The sequence below is a fragment of the Dermacentor variabilis genome, chromosome 1, assembly GCF_050947875.1.
Source record: "Dermacentor variabilis isolate Ectoservices chromosome 1, ASM5094787v1, whole genome shotgun sequence".
Lineage (NCBI taxonomy): Eukaryota > Metazoa > Arthropoda > Arachnida > Ixodida > Ixodidae > Dermacentor > Dermacentor variabilis.
Genome location: NC_134568.1, coordinates 189053304 through 189079165, shown reverse-complemented (window position 1 = coordinate 189079165; position 25862 = coordinate 189053304). Strand labels below are relative to the sequence as shown.

General features: G+C 46.0%; 1 protein-coding gene across 2 annotated transcripts in view; it reads right to left on the bottom strand.

Moving 5' to 3' along the window:
- LOC142589974 (ribosome biogenesis protein bop1-A) overlaps nt 1–25862 on the bottom strand; it is a 166895-nt gene that overhangs the window by 51805 nt on the left and 89228 nt on the right. For both annotated transcript variants that reach the window (XM_075701746.1, XM_075701737.1), the window contains 5 exons: nt 23655–23855; nt 20163–20314; nt 18736–18955; nt 9911–10012; nt 8271–8381 (listed from right to left, as the gene is read on the bottom strand). In XM_075701746.1, coding sequence (XP_075557861.1) covers nt 8271–8381; nt 9911–10012; nt 18736–18955; nt 20163–20314; nt 23655–23855 — 786 coding nt within the window. The remainder of the gene's footprint in view (nt 1–8270; nt 8382–9910; nt 10013–18735; nt 18956–20162; nt 20315–23654; nt 23856–25862) is intronic.

Genomic DNA, 25862 nt, shown 5'->3' with positions numbered 1-25862 from the left:
ACGAAGTCGTTAGGTTTTTACAAGAAGGGGTGTATCCAGCATGCACAGCTTTCAGCGCTGACGTCACAGATTTATATTATTCCCTTCCTAGAAATCAGCTGATGAAGACAATCAAAGATTGCATTATGGATAACGATGAATTAAAGATTAGGAATGATAGTGGTGTCCCAGTTCAGTCATTTCTCGAACTCTTGGTTTCTTTATTTAAATTCCACGTTCGTTATCTGGGATAATGAAGTTATGATTCAGAAGCAGGAAGTCTGCATTGGCTTTCAGACCGCACCAATTCATAGCGAGATCTTTCTCCGCAGTGTTGACCGGGCGCTTGATAGTGTCTAAGTGGGAATAATGATTTACCTTTTAAAGGGCCCCTGAAACGGTTCAGACAAATTTTGTAGACGCGTAGGGTACAGCTTAAGTAGAACATTCGCACCACAATTTATGCGAAGCGTTACATATTAATGGAGCTACAAGCGATTAGAAGTTACCCTCCTCCCTAGCCATGCTTTTCCTCCTCAGCAATCAGGGCTGAGCTCCACCTTCACTGGTTCTGCGTCACGATGCGATGTCACATCGTCCACTTCCGGTTGTTTTGGAGCCCGCCCCCGCCCGCGTGACACCTCTCCGCTAGCCGCTTGGTTGTCGACCCCAAGCGAGAGCTATCGAAGCAGCGTGCGTTGCGAGCATTCTGTCGTAGCGCCGAACGTGTCTGGTATTCCGGTAACCACAGGCAATCTGGTCATTTTGGCAAATGACTGGAGGCATAAACTCAAGCTGATGAAGGAAATTTAGCGTAGACGTACATGAGCAGCCTGATCGGTCTGCACGGTCCAGCCACTTGTTGGCGCAGCGCTTAACCAGCCAAACAAAGCGCTAATATTGCTCTACCAAGTGTAAAACATTTTAAACATTTATAAAAACAATGTGATGATGATTACACTCCTCACTCCTAAGAAATATACACACCAGCAGCAAAGAAGAATACACTTCGTAACTGCTACTGTGTATGGTTGAGCTCTGTGCCACCAGGTGGCTGCACCGTGCAGACCATTCACATTTGCGCTTCTGCTCATGCCATGACTCATCCCGTTACGGCACAGTCAAGCGGCCAAACCCTGTCCCCTCGTGCTTGCGTTTGCCCTAATACCAGACTCGAGAAATGCTATTGCGTTAGTAATCTTCCGGTGTAAAGTGATGACCACAAACGCGCAAATCCTGGCGCCGATTAGATAGCGGCAGTCCGATACACAGCAGCCAGTTCACTCGTATGCTGCCTTGCAGAGGGACACGATGTCGCAGCTTGACATATTGCCAGTCACTACATTTGCAGTCCGCAAGGCAACAAAGTTGAATCATGGTGCTTGCGAAAAGACTGAGACCGACTCTGACCGCAGAGCTCTCGTCAAAATGGAGTACGTTGTAACACAAGCAGACGACACTTGCTGCGTGCCGGAAGTGCTTAAGTGTAGTGAGAAATTGTTCTTGTGCACTCTCTTTCTGTTACTTTCTTTCTATAGAAACAAATTAACTAATATTCCAACTATTACGAAGATCATTTGTTCACCATAAAGTTGGAAAAATTATCGATCACGTGCCCTGGTCAGCCAATCGGATAGCTCGCCCCACTGACGTCATATGGGTGATTTTCGTCATATGGGTAGGGGCGGCTTAAAATTCTGCCGAGCAGCGTGCTGCGATCGGCAGCGATGTCCATCTTTAAAACCTTATAATAAATTACACGCTTTACGCGGAGCACTTAGATGTGCCAATTAATGATCAGAAGGACATACTCTAACGACTCAGTACATTTGTAGAAAATCGTCAAAATCATTTCAGGGTCCCTTTAATGACGAGACATATACTCAGAAAGACTGCTTATTTTCTATCTGAATATGCAAAACATACAAGAATAGGCATAATCAACAAAAAGAAAAAAATATTTTGCGGAAATTTTTTAAGCAAATGGGGGAAAACCCCAGGCAGGAAACTGGGAGTAGGCTTCACCCCAATTTGCATAGACAGCTCTCATCATATGTGGACCATAGGTGTACATTTCATTCGCTTTACATCACATGTGTGATACCCCTGCAACTGGATATTTTCCATCCTTGTGTTCGAAAGGCAGTGAGTCGTGTGCCAAACTTCTGCCTCATCCAGTGGTCCCGCTCTAAACCAACAAATTACACTTGCTGCCTGTCATGCAGTGTTGGCCGAAGACGTTTAGCCAGAAACTTTGTATTCAATACTGAAACTCGGCCAGAAAAAAATTCTTTTTTGGTATGTTACCCATAGGCAACACTCACCAATAAAGGGTTAAGTGCTTTAGGTTTGTTGATGACTACTTGATTTTTATCTGCTTGCAAACAAGTTCCAAAGATATTGGCATCATTCTCGCAGCCTTTGATAAAGAAGGAATGGGTCTCGGGTTTACTCATAAGCTGCTGACTAATAATGAAATTAAATTTTTGGATTTACAGTTAAGATTAACAGCACAACATATTTGTTGGCAAATTAACCCCAGGACAAGCAAACCAATTTTAAACTACCCAGCGGCACACTCAAGACTAGTGAAAAGAGGCATTGCTATGACATGTTAGGTTCCACACTTAGAAAGCCATGCCACCACCTCGCCAATCTCAGCTTTTCGCAAAAGCTTAATCGTCTAGAGAACACCGGTTTTCCAAAATCCATTGTCGTATCAGTATGTGAAGGGCTAGTGAAGAAAAGAAAAAAAGAGGAAGCACCCCAGAAACAGATAGAAACAGCAAAAAAGTTTGCAGTCATCTCGTATGTACATCAGATGGGGCATGGTTGAAAAAAGACAGTCATGAAATATGGTGTTCAAGTTGTCTTTTCAGCTAAAAACTCGTTAAGCAAGATTTGCAATTGTCAATAGACCTTAACAGGCGTCCAAGGCCAGTTGCTGCATCGAACACACGAGGCAGCTCGTGGCATGCTCGGTGGGAGTGGCGCACGTAAGTCCACTTTCGTGCAGCAAAAAGTACTTTGGGCAGACGGGACGCTGCGTTAACATCCGCCTTAGGGAGCATCAAGGTGCGATTAGGAATTCAACAGGCTTGAATCTGGCCCTGCACTGTCGAAATTGCCCATGCAAACCTTTGTTTGAGAAAACCAAACTATTGCATAAAAATGGAAATCAAATCAACAGTGAGATTGTGGAAGCGTACTTCATGCATGTCAACTCAATTGCATGCGTCAGCTAGACTTTTATGGCTCTGCATGATAAAGAAACCAAGTTTTCGAATGGCAAAATAGGCTTACACCCTTTCACTACTTGTATGCGTCACTTCATCACATGATCCTATTCTCTGTATATTTAATAACTTGTTTAAAAATAAAAAAGAAACCCAGTTGTTAGACTGTGCTCGTATCATTCACTTCCTTTTGTCCTCTTCATCCGGGTTGCGCTGCCAACCCCTATGAATATGAGCAATCTGCGCTTGCTTTCGCAGTAGTTTCAGGCTTACAACCGTGGTGTGCATCGCATCCAGCTTATACGCGAACACTTGCGGCAATCCTTTAGCATGAGCAACTTTAGCATAGCATCAACGAGCGACTCGATCTACGACAGCGCACTTTCCGTGAACATCGGGGTCAGGGTCAAAAATGGGCCATTGTCAATCTCGTCCTCACTGCCATTGCTGTCATCGCCTCCGTCGCACAACACCACTGTCTGTCGCACTACCTGCCCTCAAGAACTCCTCCATTGAAGCACATCCTGTTTCATATGTCAGTAGCAACTTGCTGCCAGAGCTCGGTAATGTCAGTGGCTTTTGTAGTGTTGGTTTCACTATAATGGGTAGTTTTGCCATGGCACACTAAGCCCACATTTCTAAAACAGTTATTTATGGTGTAAAACAGTCTCTAACCCTTTTTCCGGTGATCAGCATGGCCACTGGTTCCAGCCTCCATGATCACGGCACTCTCGTTTTTCATAATTGTTGATATCGTCGACTGCGCTGGCTCATACTTCTTTGAGCCTTGCAAAATTTGCAGCTTCGTCTCAAGCGACATAGCTTTGCACTTTGTCGGTGCCATTTTCGACAAACTGGGCTGTCTGCTGCTTTGGAGCTGCTTTGGCGACGCGTTTCCATGCTCGCTAAGAGAGAGATACAGTGGAACCCCGGTTATACGTCCCCCGGTTTTTCAATGACCTGAGTTTTACAATGGATTAGCGCAGTCCCAGTGAAGTCCCCATAGAAGCAATGCATTAGAAACCCCAGTTATCAGACGCAATTTTATGCCTGACCCGCGTTATACGACGACACTCGCGAAGCGATGGACGGAACAGCAGACGAAAGAAAGGTGCCGCAAGTCTCTTTCCTCGCTCCGTCTGATAATAACTTTCTCCCTCCCTTCTCAGTGGCATCGCTTCTCGTCACGTTGGGGAACCGTTTCTCCCCTTCCAGTTTCCCAGCAGCAGATTGCCAACAAGGTAGCGTGGAGAGGCCTAGTTTTATCGCACGTGTTCTTCGTCATAATACTAGCGAACAGCATTCAGCGGAGGTTTTGAGTTGTGTGGAGCAACGCGACGCACGATGTCCCGAAAGCAGACAGTTCTGTTGCTCGGCGATAAGCTGAATATTATCGAGGAAGCGGAAAAGCGGCATGGAGCCACGAAAGCTAGCATTGCTGAGATATTAAGATGGAGTCGAACCCGGTTATATCGAACTCGCAAAAAAACGCCCATCAGTTCGATATAGAGCATAATTCGATATAAGCCTGCTAAATAATTGGACGGCACAAAAGCACATACCATTCATAAAATCACTTTAATAATGAAACTAGCTTAGTTTTGCATAAATTAGTCCAGCATTTACTTCTGCTTGGGCGATTTCGCTGCCTGTGACGCACGCACTTCCCCACATTGTCAAAAGGAATCGGAGCAGTTGAGGCCGCAAGCTTCAGCATTCGCGCAGAAGCACCGGACTAGTGCAACTGCACTAATCACTTTGGAGGTTGTGGGTGAAGGACCGTCGTTGCTTTCCTCATTGTGCCACTTTCATTTGTGCTCGGTAAAATGTCGGCGATGTAGTCTTCGTTTTCGGGCTCTCCCGTGGTCGCGACACCATCATCTGCACTCAGAAACTCGTCCACTGTTGATTCGTCAACAGCTTCCGAAAATTCTGACAGCTCGCTCCAAACTTCGGCAACACCGGCAACGGCTTCGTCGCATTCATCAGAATTTAGTCATCACCGAGCATGCAGAAACCGGTACGCATGAAGAACCACTTGTACATGGCCGTGTGCACGCGTCGGGCGCCACGAGCACCGGGTCGCGAGTTTGGTCGCTTTAGCCCTAATCATGCCGAGAGTGCTCCTTAGAATCCTGCACGCTGCCGGGACATCCGACTTCTCATTGCGTTCGACCCGATTTATGATTTCGAGCTTCATGAAGAAAGGCGAATTCTGCCGCTTCATCATGGCAACACTGCGGGAAAAGGCCCACAATGTGCAAACACAATGAACCAGAAAAGCAGCGAGACAACTCGTACTTTCACCATCTTGCATGACGAGAGCACAAGAGCCTCTGATTGGCTGTCTCAGCAAGCGCTGCGAGGGGGCCAGGATCATTTTTGCAGGGGGGTGTTGATGGCTCGCCCGAGCAGCCCGAGGCAACGCGATCACGGTAAGGTGAGCAGTTGGATGGAGCCGCGCCGCCGGGTATCCCCGTTACCGCGAGGAAAAGCCAACTTCTGGGGGCACTTTTCCGCTGATTGACGTTCGATATATCGGGAGTCACTGCTATTTTTGTTCGATGTTAGCGTAATTTTTGCTATACATACTCATTGTAACTGTACCATGACCAGAAATTGTTCGATATATAGAATAATTCGATGCAAACGAGTTCGATATAGTCAGGTTCGACTGTACTCAAATCTTCACTTAAGACGATCCTGGTAAACAAAGCAGTGATACTGCAGAATGCCAATAAGTTTGGGCTCTAGCGGAAAGCAGCAAAAGAAGGACAGAATGAGAAGTTAGGAAAAAGTTCTCGTCAAGTGGCTGCATCAAGCACGGAGCTCTGCGATCAACGCTAACGGCACCATTCTAAAGAAGGCGGACCTTGTGGCATTGCATCTGGGCATCGACGACTTTCAGGCATTGAACAGGTGGCTGGATCGCTTTAAAAAACGAAACATGATTGTGTACAGCCACTCCTGTGGAAAAAGCGCTTCCATGGATGTTTCGATGGTGAACGAGTAGATGGAGTCGCTGCCGGAGATGATTGCTGCATACAAGCCCTGCAACGTTTTCAACGCCGATGAGAGCGGTATTTTTTACCATATGCAGCCTGAGCAAACCCTTGCGTTTAAGGGTGACAACTGTCATGGTGGCAAGCGTAGTAAAGAGCATGTGACAGCACTATTCTGTGCTAACGAGGACGGTTCCGAGAGGCTGCCCCTGCTCGTTGTTGGAAAGTTTGTAAAGCCACAGAGCTTTAAGAACTTGAAGACGCTGCCGTGCAGCTACAACTTCAACAAAAAGGTTTGGATGACGTCTTCGCTCTTCAGCAATTTTTTGCGGCAGCTGGATAACAAAATGGGTGCTAAGGCAAGGAAAATATTGCTTTTCGTGGACATTGCACCGTGCCACTCACCCGATACGTCCAGCCTGAAGAACATAAAGGTTGTTTTTTTTTTTCTGGCCAACTGCAGAAGCTGGCTGCAGCCGCTGGATGCCGGCATGATTAAGTGTGTCAAGCAAGGGTACCGGAAACGGTTAGTGCAGCGTTGGCTGGCGGCTATGGAGCGCAGCGAGTTGGAAAAAAAGATCACTGTGCTCGACGCCATGCATTTTATTGCCAGTTCATGGAATGCAGTGTCGCGAAGCACAATCGCTAACTCGTTCAAGCACTGTGGCTAAGCAAGAGACTGCCTCCTCTGCTGGGGATGCAACAACCTCAATGACGCTCGAGGCAGATGCAGGCTTCGCAGACAACGATTTCGAGGGTTTACACCTCACCACGACCTTCGCTGAGTACGTGGAGGCCGACGACAATGTTGCGATCTGTGGCAGTGTGTCGCTGGATGATGCCATCGAGGAGGCTTTGCCTAGTGCCGACACCGCTGCGACATCGGACGAGGACAACGCCGACGCCACAGATGCCGTTGCCTGTACCTACTACATTCGCCGAGGTGCTACGGCACATAGACGGCATCCGGAACTTCATCTGCTCACGTGACGCCGCAGAGGACCTCCTTTTGGACGTTGCCCAACTCGAGCGAAAGCTCTTGGTTCACGGATCAAACAAGGTCCAAGAGACTTATTGACTTTTTTTAAAGTTCGCGCCGGCTGGCAGGAATCGTGGCAGTGGGCAGTGGAGTGCCGTAAAGGTTCGCTTGAATAAAGCATGATTGGTACCTGTACTGCAGCATTAATTCTTATCGCATTTACTTTTTTGGTAATTTGGGTTTCCAAGCCCTGCAGGGTATGTTAGTAGTTTACATTGAAGTTTCTCGTAAATCCGTCACGCGAAATAAGTAGTACATTTATAGGCATAATTTATGTTCGGATTTTACGACTCCCGCATTTTAAGACGCTCTTTTTCGGTGCCGAGAAAGTCGTATAATCGGTGTTCCACTGTATATATCTTGTAGTCAGGGCGGGTGCTACACACCTTTTCACTTTTCACCACTTTGCTTCTCACTTTTTTTCTCTTTCTCTCTTTCTTCTCTGGACGGGTATGGAGCATGGCTGTGGGTCGCGCGACGCAAACGTGAAGCAGCTGGTGCCAACTCGCAATGCTTTTCATGGCTTTCGCAATCAGAATGTGGGCAAGATGCGCTGTGTGGTAATGGCAGCAGATACGAACTCGTGTAGGCAAACTTTTCCCCCATCTCGGCATTCTTCGTTTGAAGGGAACTTAGCAACGCAAATGTTAAGCTCAGTCTGCATGGAAAAAGCCGCCCAGAAGGCAAAATTTTGATCATTGTAATCGTACCTAACATGCAGTCATAACATATTGTTATATGTTTTTTTTTCTCATAACACTAATGCACAAGTTGATACTCTTATGCTTATCATCGTTATAACCCACATATCATTATAGGTGGTATCAATATAAGTGGACTGCACTGTCGTACATTGCAGGAACTTAAAACACTTCACTCTGATAAGTAAGCAGTTCGAAGCAGCAGTGAGAAGCCAATTAGCTGCAAAAAATTTCATTACTTTATCAATTACAACATGCCGAATAAGACTAAAAATTAGGAAAAGTAAAAGGCTTTCCAAGCCAGAAGCCTTGCCTCTTCCTTTGTGAATAAATACTCAGCAGGTGGATTGTATGATTCTTCATGGCCTGGAAGCTTCATCTTCGGTGCTGGAATATAGCGCTGCATTTGGTCATTTGTTTTCTCCTGCAAGACATGTAATTCACAAAATGATAAGGAATAGAGCAAAACTAACAAACAATCGGTAAACAGTATAATGCTGCTCGTGAAAATACAGTCGAACCCACTTAAAGTGATACCGATTTCAACAATTATGTATATCGGTTATGTATATCGGCTGCACCATCAACTTTGGTATCTTTTCCATGGTAATATAACCCGCTTACTACAATGCCCAGATGCCGCATTATCGGTATAACGATGAAGTCTGGCTGCTGGGTGTCCGAGCCGAAAAGTAGTGAAATGCGAATCCTTGAAAAGAAAAAAAGAAAACGAGAAATACGAGCCACTGCACGATGGACTGCTGCTTCAACAGCCACTGTGTGCTCATTTTACAGCCATCTCCATGCGCCTCTCTCCTGTCGCCCTTCCACCCCTCCGAACAAGAATGGGCTGCACCCATAGCTCTAAGCAGCCCCACCCTCCGAAACACGAATGGACCGCGCCAACTGCGCTGCTCGCAGATTGCTCGCTGGCTCCTCATTCAGTGCAGCTCTGCGAACAGCTTAATTACTCGCATTCGTCTTTGTTGGTTGCATCTAAATCATTCCTGGCCACTCGGTTTCTCAGCTTCGTTTGACAAACAGTTGGTTTGGCGTGCCGCCAAAACAGAAGATGGCTGATGCGCCCGCAGAGCAATGCACGACGTTGCCGGTGGAAAGAAAGTGTATGGCTATAGGTTTGGAAACTAAGTGCTTCTAACCGATGAGGCGATCATCATGAACATGCTTGCTTCAGATAGCGACGGCGACGACGGCAGCGATGACACGGTAGGGCAGGCTGCCTCAACGTTGTCCTCACAGAAGGCCCGGCAGATAATTCCATCCCTCCGGGGTTTCGTTTTTGCGAGGAACCTTTCACTACACTACGTGGAGCACTTGGATGCCTTGGAGAAGGTTGTCGGCAAGCTTTGTGTAAAGCATGCAAGGCTGACGGACATAGGGTTTTCTCATGCAAGCCAGTGAAAAGTACATGGCGAGATGCTTTTGGCGATCTTGCCTCAGCGTTTCTTCTGGATTTCTCAAGCAGCCAGGCTGCCGCGGCAACTTTCTCACATTTTTTAAAGGGTCACTTTTGGGGCCACCAAAGCAATGCCTCGGCGGTGCTCGCATATCACTTGCTGCCCGTGATCCCTCTTTGCAGTTGTTATAGCAAATCCATTCCTTAACGCCGACAGCCACGGCTTGTTGCACACAATCGGAACACCCAGGAAGCAGTTAAACGAGTGAACACAATCAGCAGCTGGATGGAGGAATGTGGTGGGGAGGTGCGCTGGGCTCCCCACCATTATAGTTTTCTCGCATCAGCTCTGCCATCCCTCTATTTTAATTTTTTCATGCAACCCGGTTATAACAATGGAATTTTCGAGGCACTTGAATAATGTTATAAGTGGGTTCGACGGTAAATGCAAGCATATTCAGGAGTAATATTTGCACAAATGCAGCGGGAATCATTAAGAAACATGGGGAGAGGAAAGGATGCATGCGGCAACATACCTCGTCATCCTTGTCCCAAAGCAAAGAGAACCTGTCCGAGTCATGCCGCTTGACTCGTGGCTTGATCCAGCCCATCTTGATAGCATGCACCATCCTGGAAACCTATGTCAAACATGAAAGAGTGATTAAATTGATGAACAATTTCTTTATCATATTGTTACGTAGGAAGACGCAGACGAAAAGCTATGTACAAGTGTATTTACAAGAAAATACGCTGCGCTTGGCCAAGAGGCAACAGCCCGCGCTAGCTTCTAATCGTCGTCGTCGTCTTCTTACAGCTCAGCTCTTCGTCATTGGAAATACTATCCCTTAACACTACCCCCGGCGGCAAAAGCGCCGTCCCGGAGCAACTAAAGGCCGGAGTCTGAAGCAGTGTAGTAGGTCTTGAGCCTACTGACGTGCACGACATCACTAGATGCCAGAGTAGATGACGACGTTGAGCTCACAGGAGCAATTTCATACGTCACAGGCGTCACCTGGCGCAGCACGCGGTAGGGCCCTCTGTATCGCGAAAGGAGCTTTTCTGAAAGTCCGACGTGACGAGAGGGCGACCACAGGAGCACGAGGGCCCCAGGCAAAAACTGTACATCACGGTGGCGGGCATTGTACTGACGCTGCTGCGTGGTTTGCGAGTCCGTCAGTCGAGCACGGGCAAGCTCGCGTGCATGGTCGGCGAGGGCGATGGCATCGCGCGCATACTCGGTTGTTGAGATCACAGCAGGAGGAAGTATCGTGTCATGGGGCAAGGTCGGTTCGCGACCGTAGAGTAGATAAAATGGAGAAAATTCGGCGGTGTCGTGCCGGGAAGAATTATAAGCAAATGTGATGTAAGGAAGGGCAACGTCCCAGTCGTGGTGATCCTTCGAAACATACTTGGACAGCATGTCGGTAAGAGTACGGTTTAACCGCTCTGTCAGGCCATTGGTTTGAGGATGGTATGAGGTAGGAGTATGAGGTAGTCAGCTTATGCTGAATAGAGCAGGAACGCACAATGTCGGCGATAACTTTCGAGAGGAAGTTACGACCACGGTCAGTAAGCAGCTGTCGTGGGGCGCCATGCACTAAGATAATGTCACACAAGAGAAAATCTGCGACGTCAGTGGCGCAACTGGTAGGGAGAGCCCGCGTGATAGCGTATCGGGTGGCGTAATCAGTTGCGACGGCTACCCATTTGTTCCCAGAGGATGACGTGGGAAAGGGACCGAGGAGGTCTAATCCAACACGAAAGAACGGTTCCACAGGGACGGTGATCGGCTGGAGATGACCAGAAGGTAGCACCTGAGGTGTTTTCCAACGCTGGCAGGGATCACAGGCAGCAACATAGCGTGGGACGGAGCGAGCGAGACCAGGCCAATAGAAGCGGCGGCGGACGCGGTCGTACGTGCGGGTTACCCCAAGATGTCCTGCAGTGGGTGCGTCATGCATCTCAAGGAGCACAGTCTGTCGTAGATGTTTTGGCACGACAAGAAGAAGATCAGGGCCATCAGGGAGGAAGTTCCTTCGGTACAGAATGCCGCCCTGGAGGACATATCGGCGAACGGATACATCGGTAGGTGTAGAGCGTAGACGCTCGATGAGTACTCGCAGTGATAGGTCTCGGTACTGCTCATCGGCGATGTTAGCGAAGGCAGACACAGAGAAAATGCCGTCGACTGTACTACTGTCGGCGTCGTCAGGCTCGTCTACCGGGTAGCGAGACAGGCAGTCAGCGTCCTTGTGTAGTCGGCCAGATTTGTAGGTGACAGAGAACAAATATTCTTGGAGGCGTAAGGCGTAAGACCAAGTCTTCCTGTAGGGTCTTTCAATGAGTATAACCAGCAAAGCGCGTGATGGTCTGTGACAACGCAAAAGGGTCGGCCATATAAGTATGGGCGGAACTTCGCAACCGCCCAAACTAGGGCCAGACACTCACACTCAGTGATGGAATAGTTGCGCTCCGCGGGCAAGAGGAGCCTGCTGGCGTAAGCGATAACACGGTCGCGGCCACGCTGGCATTGTGCCAGTACTGCGCCAATTCTGTGACCACTGGCATCAGTACGGACTTCCGTAGGCGCAGAAGGATCGAAATGGGCCAGAACGGGAGGCGTTGTGAGAAGGTCGATTAGAAGCGAGAATGCAGAGGCCTCGTTATTGCCCCACTGGAAAGGGGCGTCTTTCTTCAAAAGCTCGGTTCGTGGTTGTGCTATGGCCGCGAAATTTTTCACGAAACGGCGGAAGTACGAGCAAAGGCCGATGAAGCTGCGCACATCCTTGACACACTTTGGAACAGGGAAGTGCGTAACAGCATGAATTTTGCCTGGGTCCGGTTGCACTCCGTTCGCGTCAACGAGATGTCCAAGGACAGTAATATGGCGACGGCCGAATTGGCACTTCGATGCGCTGAGTTGCAGACCGGCTCGCCGAAAAACGTCCAGGACTGCTGAGAGGCGCTCGAGGTGCGTAGCGAATGTTGGGGAGAATACTATAACGTCGTCAAAGTAGCACAGGCACGTGGACCATTTGAAACCGTGAAGAAGGGAGTCCATCATGCGTTCAAAAGTGGCAGGAGCGTTACATAGACCGAACGGCATCACTTTGAATTGATAAAGACTGTCAGATGTTACAAAGGCAGTCTTCTCGCGGTCGAGATCGTCCACGGCACTGTGCCAATAGCCGGAGCGAAGGTCAATAGAGGAGAAGTAGCGAGCACCGTGGAGGCAGTCAAGGGCGTCATCAATCCGAGGTAGGGGATACACGTCCTTTTTGGTAACCCTGTTAAGGTGCCGATAATCCACGCAAAAGCGCCATGAGCCATCCTTTTTTTTTGCCAGCACAACAGGTGACGCCCATGGACTACATGACGGTTCAATAATATTCTTGGCAAGCATTTTGCGAACTTCGGTGTGAATAACTTGACGCTCAGCCGGTGATACTCAATACGGGCGGCGATGAATAGGAGGGGCATCGCCGGTATTAATGCGATGTTTGACAGCTGTTGTTTGGGCCAAAGGACGATTGTTAAAGTCAAAAATATCTTGGCAGGAAATCAGAACACGGCAGAGCGCACGAGCGTGCTCGGAAGGCATGTCGGGTGCAATCATTTTCTGTAAGTTGGCGATGGTACAAGTTGCCGACTGCGACAGTAGAGGAGGATCGGCTGAATTGTCGTCTACTGAAATCGAGGCTACAGAGTGATCCTCGAATGAGCAAAGTAGGGCCAGAGACATCCCGCGTGGCAGCACTTGTGTCATCAAGCCAAAATTGACCACGGGCAGGCAGACGCAATTCGCCGTAATAGATAAAACTGTATGAGGTACTGTGATCCCGTGTGTAAGGAGGACGTCTTGCATAGGAGCCGTGATGTAGTGACCGTCGGGGACTGGTGGGGATGACACGGAGTCAACGTAAGTCAGCGCCGAAGGTGGCAAGCAAACGAAGTTGACGGAACTGAGGCGAGTAGGGTGTTGTTCAGCGGGATCCAGAACAGGCAGGTCAAGGCGGAGAGTACTGGCGGAGCAATCGATGAGAGCAGAATGTGCGGAGAGGAAGTCTAAGACGAGGATGATGTGGTGGGGACAGTGAGCGATGACTGTGAATAGCACGATTGTCGAGTGATCGGCGAAGGAGATGCGGGCGGTACACATACCAATTACGGGGGCTGTTCCGCCATCGGCGACACGGACAACAGGCGTCGTGGCGGGCGTGATAATTTTCTTGAGCCGGTTACGAAGGTCAGCGCTCATTACGGACAAATGCGCCCCAGTGTTTATGAGTGAAGACACAGAAACACCGTCGACTTGCACGTCAAGAAGGTTCAGATGTTCAGAGAAGACCCATGTTTTCCAACTCTTGGCGGACAACTGCCTGGATCAGTGAGACCGTGACTGCAGATGTGTTGGTGGGACTGGAGTCGAAGGCAGCCGGATAGGCGGCCTCGATCTTACGCCGGACGATCCTGGTAACATCGGCAGTGTTGTTGGGACGAGGAATGTCGGCACAGGAAGATGTCGCTGGGGTGTTGGGCAGACGGGGAAAATGCTGGTCAATATGTCGGCTTTTAGCGAGTTCCAGGCGGCGGCACTCTTTTATAACAGCATCAACCGTCACTACGTTGTTGCAAACGAGCAAGTTGAAGGCGTCATCGGCAACGCCTTTGAGGATGTGGGCAACCTTGTCGGACTCAGTCATGTGGGTGTCAACTTTGCGGCACAGAGCCAAGACGTTCTGAATGTATGTGACATAGGGCTCTGTTGACGTCTACACACGGCCGGAAAGCGCCTTCTGCGCGGCAAGTTGGTGACCGTAGGGGTTGCCGAACAAGCCTCGAAGCTGTGTCTTAAGTGAATCCCAACTGGTGAGCTCATCTTCGTGCGTGCGATACCAAACTCTAGGTGTGCCATTGAGGTAAAAGACTATGTTGGCGAGCATAATAGTAGGGTCCCACCGGTTATTGCAGCTGACGTGTTCATACAGGCTGATCCAGTCATCGACGTCTTCCCCATCTTTGCCCGAGAACACGCCAGGATCACGGGGAGCGGGGAGAGTGATGTAGGTCGTCGAGGTGGCAGCAGGTGTCGGAGCTGGCGGAGTCGGGTTGTCGTCGCCGGGAGCCATGAAGGAAGGCTTGACGTACCGTCCACTGCGAAGCTCCGTGACGAGGTACAGGGAACGTCCACCTCCACCAGATATGTTACGTAGGAAGACGCAGACGAAAAGCTATGTACAAGTATATTTACAAGAAAATATGCTGCGCTTGGCCAAGAGGCAACAGCCCGCGCTAGCTTCTAATCGTCGTCATCGTCTTACTGCTCGGCTCTTCGCCATTGGAAATACTATCCCGTAGCAATATTCTAGAATTGTAAGTTCCAATGTGTTAAGAGTCAAAGCCAACAGTATCACAACAGTTCTCCTCAAGCACAATAGAGTCAACTTTCGTTAATTCGATCCTGGCAGGACCGACAAGATTAAACCAAGATGCAGAAAAAATGCCAAAACACACCACTGATTCATTTTGCAGTATTTGCCCGATTCTAACAAGCCCTCAAAGCATATGTGCACACCCCTTTTGTGTCCAAATGAGAAAATTTCAGTTGACTTTTCAGCAAGAAAAATGAGCAACTATTTACTAAGTGTTGCACAATGGCAGCAAGTTTCTTAAAATCAGTTTCGCCGCAATACAGCTGTGTTATGTGATGAAGCATACAAATGTTGCGAACACAGTTTTGGTTTCGTATCTGATTGCATCACGTAGGCAATTTTCGGCCCAATTTTCAAGCAAAAATAAAAAGGTGCGAGTTAAAATCAGGTAAATACTATATCGGACATTGTGAGCTACTGTTATTGCTTGAAAATCTCCTAAGGCAGGCCGAAAATAGGTATTTCCGATGGGAGATTTTTGACGTGTGTGCAATGCATTAGCTGTCTCTTAAGCTCCGCCAAGACAGACGCTCCAACTAAAGGGGTCGCTATTGAGAACACCAAAGGGGTCAGGTGCATGCATGCCAACTGGTCAAGTTTGAATGATCCAGTGAAGGCCAATTTTAGGATTGAAATAATGACATTTTCGGCCCATAGAAATGCATGGCCACTAGTTGGATTTGAATTAACTGCAAAATCAAATTAACCAAAAAATTTAGTTAACCAAAGTTGAATTAAAGATGTATACAGCAAGGTCATAAAACTATGAGCCTTACTTTGTATAATTGTCTAATATTTTGATATTGCTGATCGCCGACAACGGCAGTGCACTACGTAATGTGCGCCATGATGAGAAAAATGCAGCAAAAACAAGGACATCCACATCCCACCGACATGGGCGCTTGAGATGGCAGTCGCAGCATATGGAGTGTCATGCATCGGACTATAATTGATCGATCGTCTGGGAATACGCATCCCTTGCTTCAAGAATGATGGTTTTGGCGCCACCCAACAGGCATTGCGCACGGATTCGGCACCAAACATAAATTTGCGCGAAAGGGCCGTTACCTCGATCGCTCGCCTTCGGGCACACGAGATAGGATCACTTTCGCACTTGGCACTGGACCCGTCGCCCCTACGGGCAACAATGTGCACTGGAGAAATGCTGCTGTGTGAGCTGTTGCTCTCCGTCCGGTGCTGAGTTACGCAAAATCTTGCAAAAGTGATCGCATCTCGGAAAGTAATTGACCAAGAATACTGTGCCATGGCAGCACTGCCACTGCTGGTCGACGCATGCGGTGCACATTGTAGCGTCGGCAATGCGGTTCTATATCCTCGAGTAAAGCTTGCCAAAGTAGGCTAACAGAATTTTGAGAGTAAAGTATTGTTTTGCGATGCATTACCTATCTGTACTGTCTCTTTTCGCAACAACGAAATTCTCGCGAAAGCAAATTTTTTCGCGTTCCCTGCGTCCCTTTTGTTATTGCGAGGTTCAACTGTATAAGTGTGTTTTCCTTTATTACAAATTAGTAATTAAACTTTGGCATGAGAATGTAATTCACTGTGGTGTTTTTGTTACTCATTTAGTAGTCTTTTTCTTTCTTTCTTTTTTTTTTGATATTTCATTACTTTCAGTTTTCAGTGATGAAGTGTTATGTCATATGCACATAAGAAACACAGATTGTAACAAAATTTACTAAAGTGCATGCTGCTCAGTTAATGTCGTTCAACTTTGGCCAGATATACATTAAGTTCGCATAATCGGCCGTCTTCAGAGCATACCTGGTTGTGCATTGTCAAAATGGAAGTTATAAAAGGCCCTCTTGTGAGCATGTTAGTATCTGTGTACTGAAAATGTGTGTTGACTATGCTGATGGCAGAGCGAAAAGAATTTGTTGTGGCAGATAGTGCCACTAAATATATCAACTAATGTTGCTACCAAATGTACTCAAATTTAATTTAAAAAGCACGTAGGTGTGACAGAGAGAACTTATTTGAACGCATAGGTGCAGCAACAATAATTAGAGGGTGTCCTAGTTAACATTAGCCAAGCTGTTCAACGAAAGAAGGAAACACAAGAACATTTAAAAATCCCAGTGCCAGATGGGATATTAAAATCCACAGTGTATGGTCATAACACCGCAGGTAGTATAATTGTGTCTTGCACCATATTTTTCAAATCTTTTTCTTTCGTTGAACAGTTTCGCTAATGTTAGCTAGGACACATGGGATATGTACTAGTACCAAGAAATACACACTTCTGAGCAATTTGGGAGCAAATGATTGCGCTTTAGTCACAAAAGTCTGACTCTCTCAGTGACACCCACCATACTTTACTACGTAACTTTTTTTTAAAGTCCACTATGCCCGGAATAAAATTTATGGCACTTTTGGTTCACTTTCATGTTTTACCGTGTCCAATTAATGATGTTAAATATTTGAAAGCTATTTGAAAAATATTTGCATGTCTGAATAGGACAATATTTATTTGTTATTATAAAATTTTTTGAATATTTGCACACCCCGAAGATATACAACTGAAATCAATTGCCAAATATCCCACAACAAATAAAGATTTTCTAAGAGTAACCTCCACAGCCCTCCTCAAAAATTCCTCCAGCACGGATCACAGCACTTCATGATATGAAGAATTGTCTGTACATTACCGTATTTACTTGATTCTAACGCGCCCTCGATTGTAACTCGCACACATTTTTGGTGATTAAAAAAAGAAAAAAGAGAGAAAAAAAACTCCTCGATTTTAATGCACACCCATTTGCCGTGACTTAAAGAGAGAAAAGTCCTTTGCAGTACTGCACACCTCACTCTTTTGTACAGAAATACAACTTTCTCTCATTTGGAAAGAATGATTTACTCCCAATGCACTAAAGTTGTGATAAATAAGAAAAGTTGCAGTTTTATGCGAAAGGCGAAGCATCGATTATGATAGCGAATTAGTAGACAGCTATAGGAAAAGTAAGGATAGTAGTTTTATCGGCCGTATGAACTTTTAAACATTCACTTACTAGTTAAATTAACAAGCATGGTGTCACGCACGTGCGCACAAGCAAACATGAGCACGACTCACTCAATCACTACGAAAACTCTTTAAATACTGGAGTGAGGAAGTGCGGTAGCAGGAGCGAGGGAATTGAGCTTTGTGCGGCCTCTCGCTTCGACACGAACTAAGCGACAAGAACACAGCGCGGTGCGCCTAGATGCGTAGACTCTTGTCTTTGCCACAGATTGCTTTCAAGATAGGAGCTGTGTGGCCGCACCGTACGTAGCAGCTGCCGGTGTAGAACACCTCTCCTGTTTGCGCCAGTTCCACACGGAAGTTTCAAGAACTCCGAACACCCGTGATGCGGTCCGAATCCCATCCATCTCCGCTCGGCACCCATGTGGTCATTTTCCTTTCAATTGCGGCATCGTGATGAACTCGGCATGTCTTTGCAGTCGGCACTTCCATGATGATAGAGCAAACGCAGAAAACGGGAAGACGGACAGTGGACTGACTAACCTAAGCACACTTACTACAGCACATGGAGGAAGCTACGGCAGCTAGGCTCGAAGTGCATACGAGGCAGCCATTTTGAAATGCTGATGGTGATATGGTAACGCAGATTTAGGGTTGCACTCAATTCTAACGCGCACGCAATTTTTGGACCCATTTTATCGGAAAGAAAGTGCACGTTAGATTTGAGTAAATACGGTATGTCAGAAATTTGTTAACTGCTAGGGCAAATAAAAAAGAAAGTTGGAAGGAAAAAGAAAGCTACAACTTGCACATTTGACCATGAGTTAGCTGCCTTTGAGGTTTCTTGAGACTGAACAGCAAAATAAGCTGAGTAATGTAGTCTGACAAATGAAAAGAGTAGTTTGCGCAGATAAATGTGCACAGAGTATGCCATAGGAAAGCAGGTTCTTACCATTTGCTTTTCTATCCTTGAGGGGACAAAACTACGCTTCTGAGGAGGGTGACTAGTGACAGGATGGATCATAGTCTCATGAGAGAAGATGTCTTCAAAGGGCTCATAAGGGTTGTAGCTAGCGCTGGGGTAGCGTCCTTGCTGAAGCCGCTGAATAAGGTCAACATCTTCATCAGACAAGACGACATTTTGGCCTGTGGTTTTGTCTTTCACTGTTCGCCTGCAACACCATCAGAAAAGATGTAATGTGAAAATACCCAGAAAGGAAAGGCCTATATGTGTGTCATTTAGAAATAGTGCAAACAAGACCACCTGCTGACTGGTTAAGGGGTCCAAGAAGAATAAAAAGACAAAGTGACAGTGATGATATTTTCTATGCCTATCAAGTACATAATCTTAAGCACAAAATGCATTCTACCAATACAATGGAAGAATGGCAATAAACAGCACAAGGCCCTATAAGACACAGGTACAGTTCGTAAATGTGGCATGTCTTTCTCTTCAGTTAAGCACTCTGTAGCCTATGCCCTCTCTTTTCTAAGGATTCAATATAAGGATGCTGCATAGAAAGCTGCCATCACATTAGTTGGTTTAATAACAAATTGTAGTTAACAACACATTGGGACAAAACTTCTATTGAATTATTTGTTCTAATTTTAAACCTTTTTTCTAAAAAGGGCTTAGCAAATTTCAGTATTAAATTAGGCTGCCTCTCATTATTCTTTAAAACCCAAAATGCATACCTGCCAACCTTACAGTTAAAAAAACACGACAGAGGAAGCCAAATTATATTAAAATTTGGTGATTATACTGAAAACTATTTGATTATTCAATATGATGACTGCTTATTAAAAATTCAGAGTTGTTTTGCAGGGATGCTGCGAAGAGCCACTGAGCTCAATATAGTCACATCAACGATGATCTGCGCCATGGACAAGCACAAATGTTTATGAGGTTTATACATGCCAAAGATTCGGTTGCTGTTAAACCATGGTTCTATCAGTTTGTGTCACTGCCACGTGGATAGGTACCTAGAAACAATTGCTCCATAAAACTGGGCCATAACAAATGACTCAGTGAAGGTATTTGTCTTTCCTTGAAATTGGTGCTGCCTTCAACTATATGCAAATAAAAAAATCAAAATATTTGTGTCAATACAACAATTGTAAATGAGTGCTAAAAATCAGCCATTTTACCATTCGCAAAGCTTGGCAGGTTTGAAAACGTACCAATAAAAATGAGTTCACCAATAAAAACAAAAAAAATATTTTCAGCTAAGCCAGCCAAGGTTTTCTACACCACTTTCAATGTTCAAGCAAGATTAAGGTTCTTTACAGCTTATACTCTACAACACTGCCTGGCTTTTTTGGGTAGTTAAAAAAAAGAGAACAAAAACACGGTACAAAAGTTACCATGGGGGCACTTACCAATAGTCTGGATCATCCATCCTTCGCAGAAATTCATCCAGTTCATTGCCTCGGGGTGGTTTGAGGATAGGCTTGCCATCCAAATCATAACCAATGTGTGGATAATGCTCATACCATTCCATGGGGATGTTTCCCACCGTATTGCGCACATCCTGCAAGATTACACATATGCCCTTTCATTTCTTTAATAGAAGCTGGCCTCAACACAAAAGCAACCACATACATAACGCATCCTTCATGCAATGGCCGATAAGAATAAGCGGAACGGAGGAACTCGATTTGTTTTTTCGCTACAATCACATGAAAACAGACAATGAAGCCAGAAAAAAGCACAGGGGAAATTAACTGCTATACAGTCGATGACCTATAATTCGGACTCCACAGGGAATGTAAATAAGTCCGAATTATCGAATGTCCGAAAAAAATGTATGCACTCAAAAAAGATCATTTTATTTATGTTTTATTTAGGCCCCTGTGCGAGGAATAAGTGGTCGATTCATTGCTGCACGCACTTCCATTTAAGTGCAACCAAGTACGCCTGCATTTCTGCCAGTTTTGTGCTGTCACTGTACACTGATGCAAGGACTGCAAAGGCTCAAGACAGATCCACATGTGAAGACTCCGGAGCACACGGCACGTCATCAGTATCCGAGTTAGAGTCGCTGTTTGACGGTGGAAAAATTTGCTCAATTATTTCGTCATCGTTCAGTTCAGCACGCAACACTGCACTGTCGATGTCTGCAAAGTCTTCCAATATAGCAGCGACAGAAATCGGCACAATGCAGCCTAGCAGGTCATCAATGATGGCCGCATTTGAGCTCGTTGTGATAGGCGGCAGTTCAGGCTCTTCAATTGCGAAGTAGGGCTCATTCGGACTGCGTGTGCACCATTGGTGCCATTTCACGCGGCCTGTCGATAAGTTCACAAGAAAGACTGTTTGGAGCCAGCAGAGCGCTGTCTGGAACGCAAACTAAACAAACAAGCACAGAATGGCGATACGCTGTCCGAAAGGCTAACTCGACAAACAGAATGGCGAAAGCAGCCAATGCACAGGGCTGCCGGAATAGCCAGAACACATGGAGGAAGGAAAGCATAGGAGAGGCCCCGGCCAGCACAGATGTGTTGGAAAAGTGTGGCGGAAGTCACGTGTTGTTTTTTGCGAAGGAGCACTGGGACTGGTACCCCAAATGCCACCACTGCCATAGCAACTGTGCTCCTGAAGCTCTCGCTGCTGCTTTCAGCCTCTGAAACGTGAGATGAGATTTTTTGGTCCCTGTCTTTCTCCCAGCACATTCTGTTAGCGAGGCAAGCTGACTTTGGAGCGTGAGGTGTAAGCTTGAAAGTTGTGTTTAGGGTCTATGAGTGTGAGTGTCACCCAGCAACAGAGACACTCAAGTAATCACGGCGTAAGTATTCGGCGTCTTCTTCAATGTTCCACGGAAAAGCACAGGATCAAGTCTGCTCCACTAAAACTGTTACAGAAGTTTTGTAGGCTTTGTTCTGATGCGTGTTGGCAGCACACACTTGCGGTGGCTTGTAGCAATGGAAGTTCAAAGCTCGCGTCTATCTGCTCTGGAAAGCTGATTGAAGGCGCGAAGGGAGATGGCCCACCAATATGGCTGCCTTTCCGGCTTCAAAAACGTGACGTCAGGACCTTTCCTATTTTGTTTCTTTCCTCCATGCCCGAGTAGGATGTGATGATTGTGATGTTGATGCAACCTATAATTCAGGCATAGATTTCAAGATTGGTATTTACTGTCAAATCTGTGGGGCGTAGTGCCCTGACAAAGGCAAGGCCTTGGGGATTACTGTCAAGTGTGTAATCTCTGAGGCCATACTTGATGTCTTGTCAAGGTTGCCAGATGAGGTAATGGTAGCAGAGTCGGCATACACTACAGCCACAGACGGAGCCTGGATAATCGAATGTAGAGCTGGCGGCAGTCCAAAATATCGGCCATCTTTACACATTAGGTCTATGGGGCCATTGGTGGTGCCGCGAAGCTGTCCAAATTGCCAAGCATGTCAGGATTATCGCTGTCAGATTTATCGGTCGGCGACTGTATTAAAATGAAATGTATAAATAAGAAGAAAAAGAAAAATGAAGTGGACGAAAAGGCATAGTCACTATACCTTAAGCTAGCAGCACATTCATGACAATAAGCACCCTAATTATGCTTTTGCTGGTAGACATACAGGACAAGCCTATTAACGTTTGCAACACAAGATGTTGTGAAATGCACAATATGGGGCAAGAAACACATGGAGCACCTAGCAGCACCTAAAAGAGCAAGGGCAAGCACTAGCTTCTCGGGAGTTATGTTGTAAAAAAAATCAAGGTTGCAGGGCCTAATAATATGCATCTTACTGTTCAACCCTGAATGACGCCCTATAAGACTTGGTACTGTGCTTCTCCCTCCAGAACTTTTCATGCCACCAGTACAATGTATTCAATCAATGAACACCTTCTGTTGTAGGCTCCAACCAAATATGTGCCAGGCAAGTAAATTTCAACACACTAATGTGAAAGCACAGCAATGTAACCATGTAAAACATAGTGAATGGTGCCACTTTACACAACAGAGTAAAATTTCAATGCTAATTTCAGAATGCAGACAATAAATAAATAAAAATATAGACACTATAAGATAATACCTAGTTTACATTTTGTTCAAACTAAACCAGGACTAGCTATTAACAGTAGCATAAGGTTTTGCCTATTTTCTGCAGAAATGGCCAAGTGTCCAAATGGACACTTGGCCATTTGGACACTTAAATTGGCCATTTGGCCATAAAATGGCCAAATGGCCAATTTTATCTAAAATTAATAAGGTGTGTCCTTCCTCCAACTCAGCAAAATTGCTGAAACATGCGCACAATGTGCTGTCACAATAACGACTAAATGACTGATAACTGGGCTAGCTAGCAATGATTTTTTTAAAGAACATGAGCACAAAATGAAGTTCACGATTTGCACACCACTTTGGCTGGTTTTCGACAATAAACAGTGTTGCAAATTAGCGCTGTGTGTGTCCCTTTGTGTCTTCTCTTGTGTCTTTGAATCGCACTACCTACTCCCCTTGAAGACACAAAATGAAGGATAGAAAAATATAGGCACACAGTTATACATCAATCCACCATCCATCACCTTAACTGATAAACTTGATTCTTTCTCAGTATGCGCTAGAGCATAAGAGATGGATGCAAGTATGCAAGGCATTCTCGTAAGTGAATGAGGAGAAGAAAAAAAAATGGGAAGAAAAATAAGCTTGCTGGTCATTTATTTTTGTTTCGCATTATATTTGTGGGCTTATGTGGCTTCACATCTTTACTTGTGCAGCACGTACATTTGAGATCCCACGTAAATTATTAAAGCTTATTTTCTGTGGCATAGAGAGCTCAAGCACAAAGAGTAATTTGTGCTTCCATGGTGGCATGTAGCAAGTAGCAGCTACATTCAACACATTCAAATATAATTTCATATATGTCACATACCTCCTCGTCTGATGAATCAAAAGCATATTCATCTGCCTTGGCCACTTCAGTACCAAGGCTATCAATTTTTACATCCTCCTGCTTGGCAACTGCAGCCGAGCGTTTGCCATGAGAAGCTTTTGACCCATCACTTCTAGGCTTCTTGCGAAGGACAAAGTCTTCCTCTTTGCCACCATGAAACTTCATCTTGGTAGTTTCCTCCTGATCAGTGGAGAAAACCACATGAAAGTGATGCACATAAGCTCTATCAGTATAAGGGTTTACACATATATTGTTCCAAAATGCTGTTACCAAATATGTGTGCCCATGATTCTCACAAGAATGACCTTCCTGAGAACAATCAGTTGTTCACATAATAAAAAAGTGGCTCTACTGGTCTCAAGGAAAGCTTCCAAAAGCTATCATGACAGACCTATAACTGGTACCACCATAGGCAGTTTGCAACATGTATGGCACAGTATATCACCCATGTGCAAGTCCATTTTGCTTACTACCCCATGCAGGGTGTCTACCAAGTTGACATTTCCAAATTCCCTGAGTTTTCCAGGTTTTTCCTGAGTGCCTTTGCAATATTCCCTGAGTGACACAGAACTTTGTCTTATGTTAAGCCGGGCTGACACCATGTTGCCCAATGCAGTCACTCTCTAGTAAGCATGTTAAAAATAAAAAGCGATTTAATGCAGTTTGAATAGTAATGAGTGCTGTTTATTTTATTCAAAAAGAAAACAGAAGGGAGGGGTTAGTAAAATGCACAGCAAACAAAATATTTTCAAAAAACATGGTAAAGCCCATTGCAAATTGAGTCGAACATTTTCAAATACGAATAAAAAGAGATGGATACAAAAGCAAATAATTTCGAATATCAGCTATTTCTATCAACTGTTAGCAAGCTCATTGGTATGAGGCCCAAACAATGCCACAAGCGTGATTCTCTCTCAGCCTGGGAAGTCAACTGGCAACCCTCGACCAGGCCCGGCGAGCCGCGATCACCAGTGGAGCCCTGTCAGAGGGAACCACCCAGGAATAAACCGCACAACGATTTCTGTAATAATAAAGTTCCATCCTCCTCCTCCTGCTTTTCTTCTCTCAGTAGCTGGAAAGTCAACCTCACCTGTCCTGACATACTTTCAGCACACACAATGGCTCAGTGTTCCGTTTCACTGCTTTAAAGAGCTTATTTTGGTTGGATGAGGGACACCTGCATGTCGGAGTCAGCCATGACTTTGTTTCCTGAGCTCAAGGTCCTTCAAAGAAGCAGCAGCACACTTCCTTTTCCGTTCGTTCCTCAATGCGTCGGTCCTTTCTGTTCTCATCCTCCTTCCACTGTGCATTCGCCCCACGGACCATTTGAAGCATCCTATTGGTAGGTTGTACAGTTAACGTCCAATTTTTCGGACTCCCTAGGGGCCGCGAAAACTTCCGAAATATCGGGCAGTCCGGAAAAAATGAATGCATGTCTTTTACTGCCCTTAAGGGCTCAAATCACCACAGGCACCTCTGGAAAAGCTCTGAAGGCCTGCCAGTACGCTTATTAGGTATATCGGTGCTCGTACTGTGACAGAAGATGGCGGGTGCTCGCCTGTATAATTAAGGAATACATACTGAGCCCTGTGACAATTGCTCCTTCCCACACTTGTTAAGCTTCACTGCAATACTTCGGATATGCAACATGTCATGCTTTCCGAGCTTCGAAGACATTGTCGAGGATTACAAAGGCTGAGTCGGCGTCATTGCTAACAGTAGCGAACGTCGAAGTAGCTAGGCCTAGCGTTGCAGTTGTGGTGGCTTCGGCTGCCAGTGGATTCGCGTGCGAGAGCGCCGGTTTGAGGTGGCGAGATAATCAAAATGGTGGCATTGGTGGCTTTGATTAATGCCATTTCGAACGTACGGTCATGGCAAATAGTCCAGAAAATCGGACAGCGAATGGTTTTTGCGTCCGAAATTTCATACCTCCTTATACATTAACACTATGGGGTAGGTGTAGGTGGTGGTGTCGCAAAGCTGTCCGAATTATCGGACATGTCCCAAAAATCGGGTGACCGGAAAATCGGTCGTTGGCAACTCCTCCAGCCGACGACATGGCGTGAAAGACGATTTGTTATGATTCTTCTCTGTTACTCGAGCCAGCATTAGTGCGACTTTCGTTCCCTTTCAATAAAATTACAGCTAATTTTCCTTGAGTATTTCCAGACTTCAAGATCCCTGAGA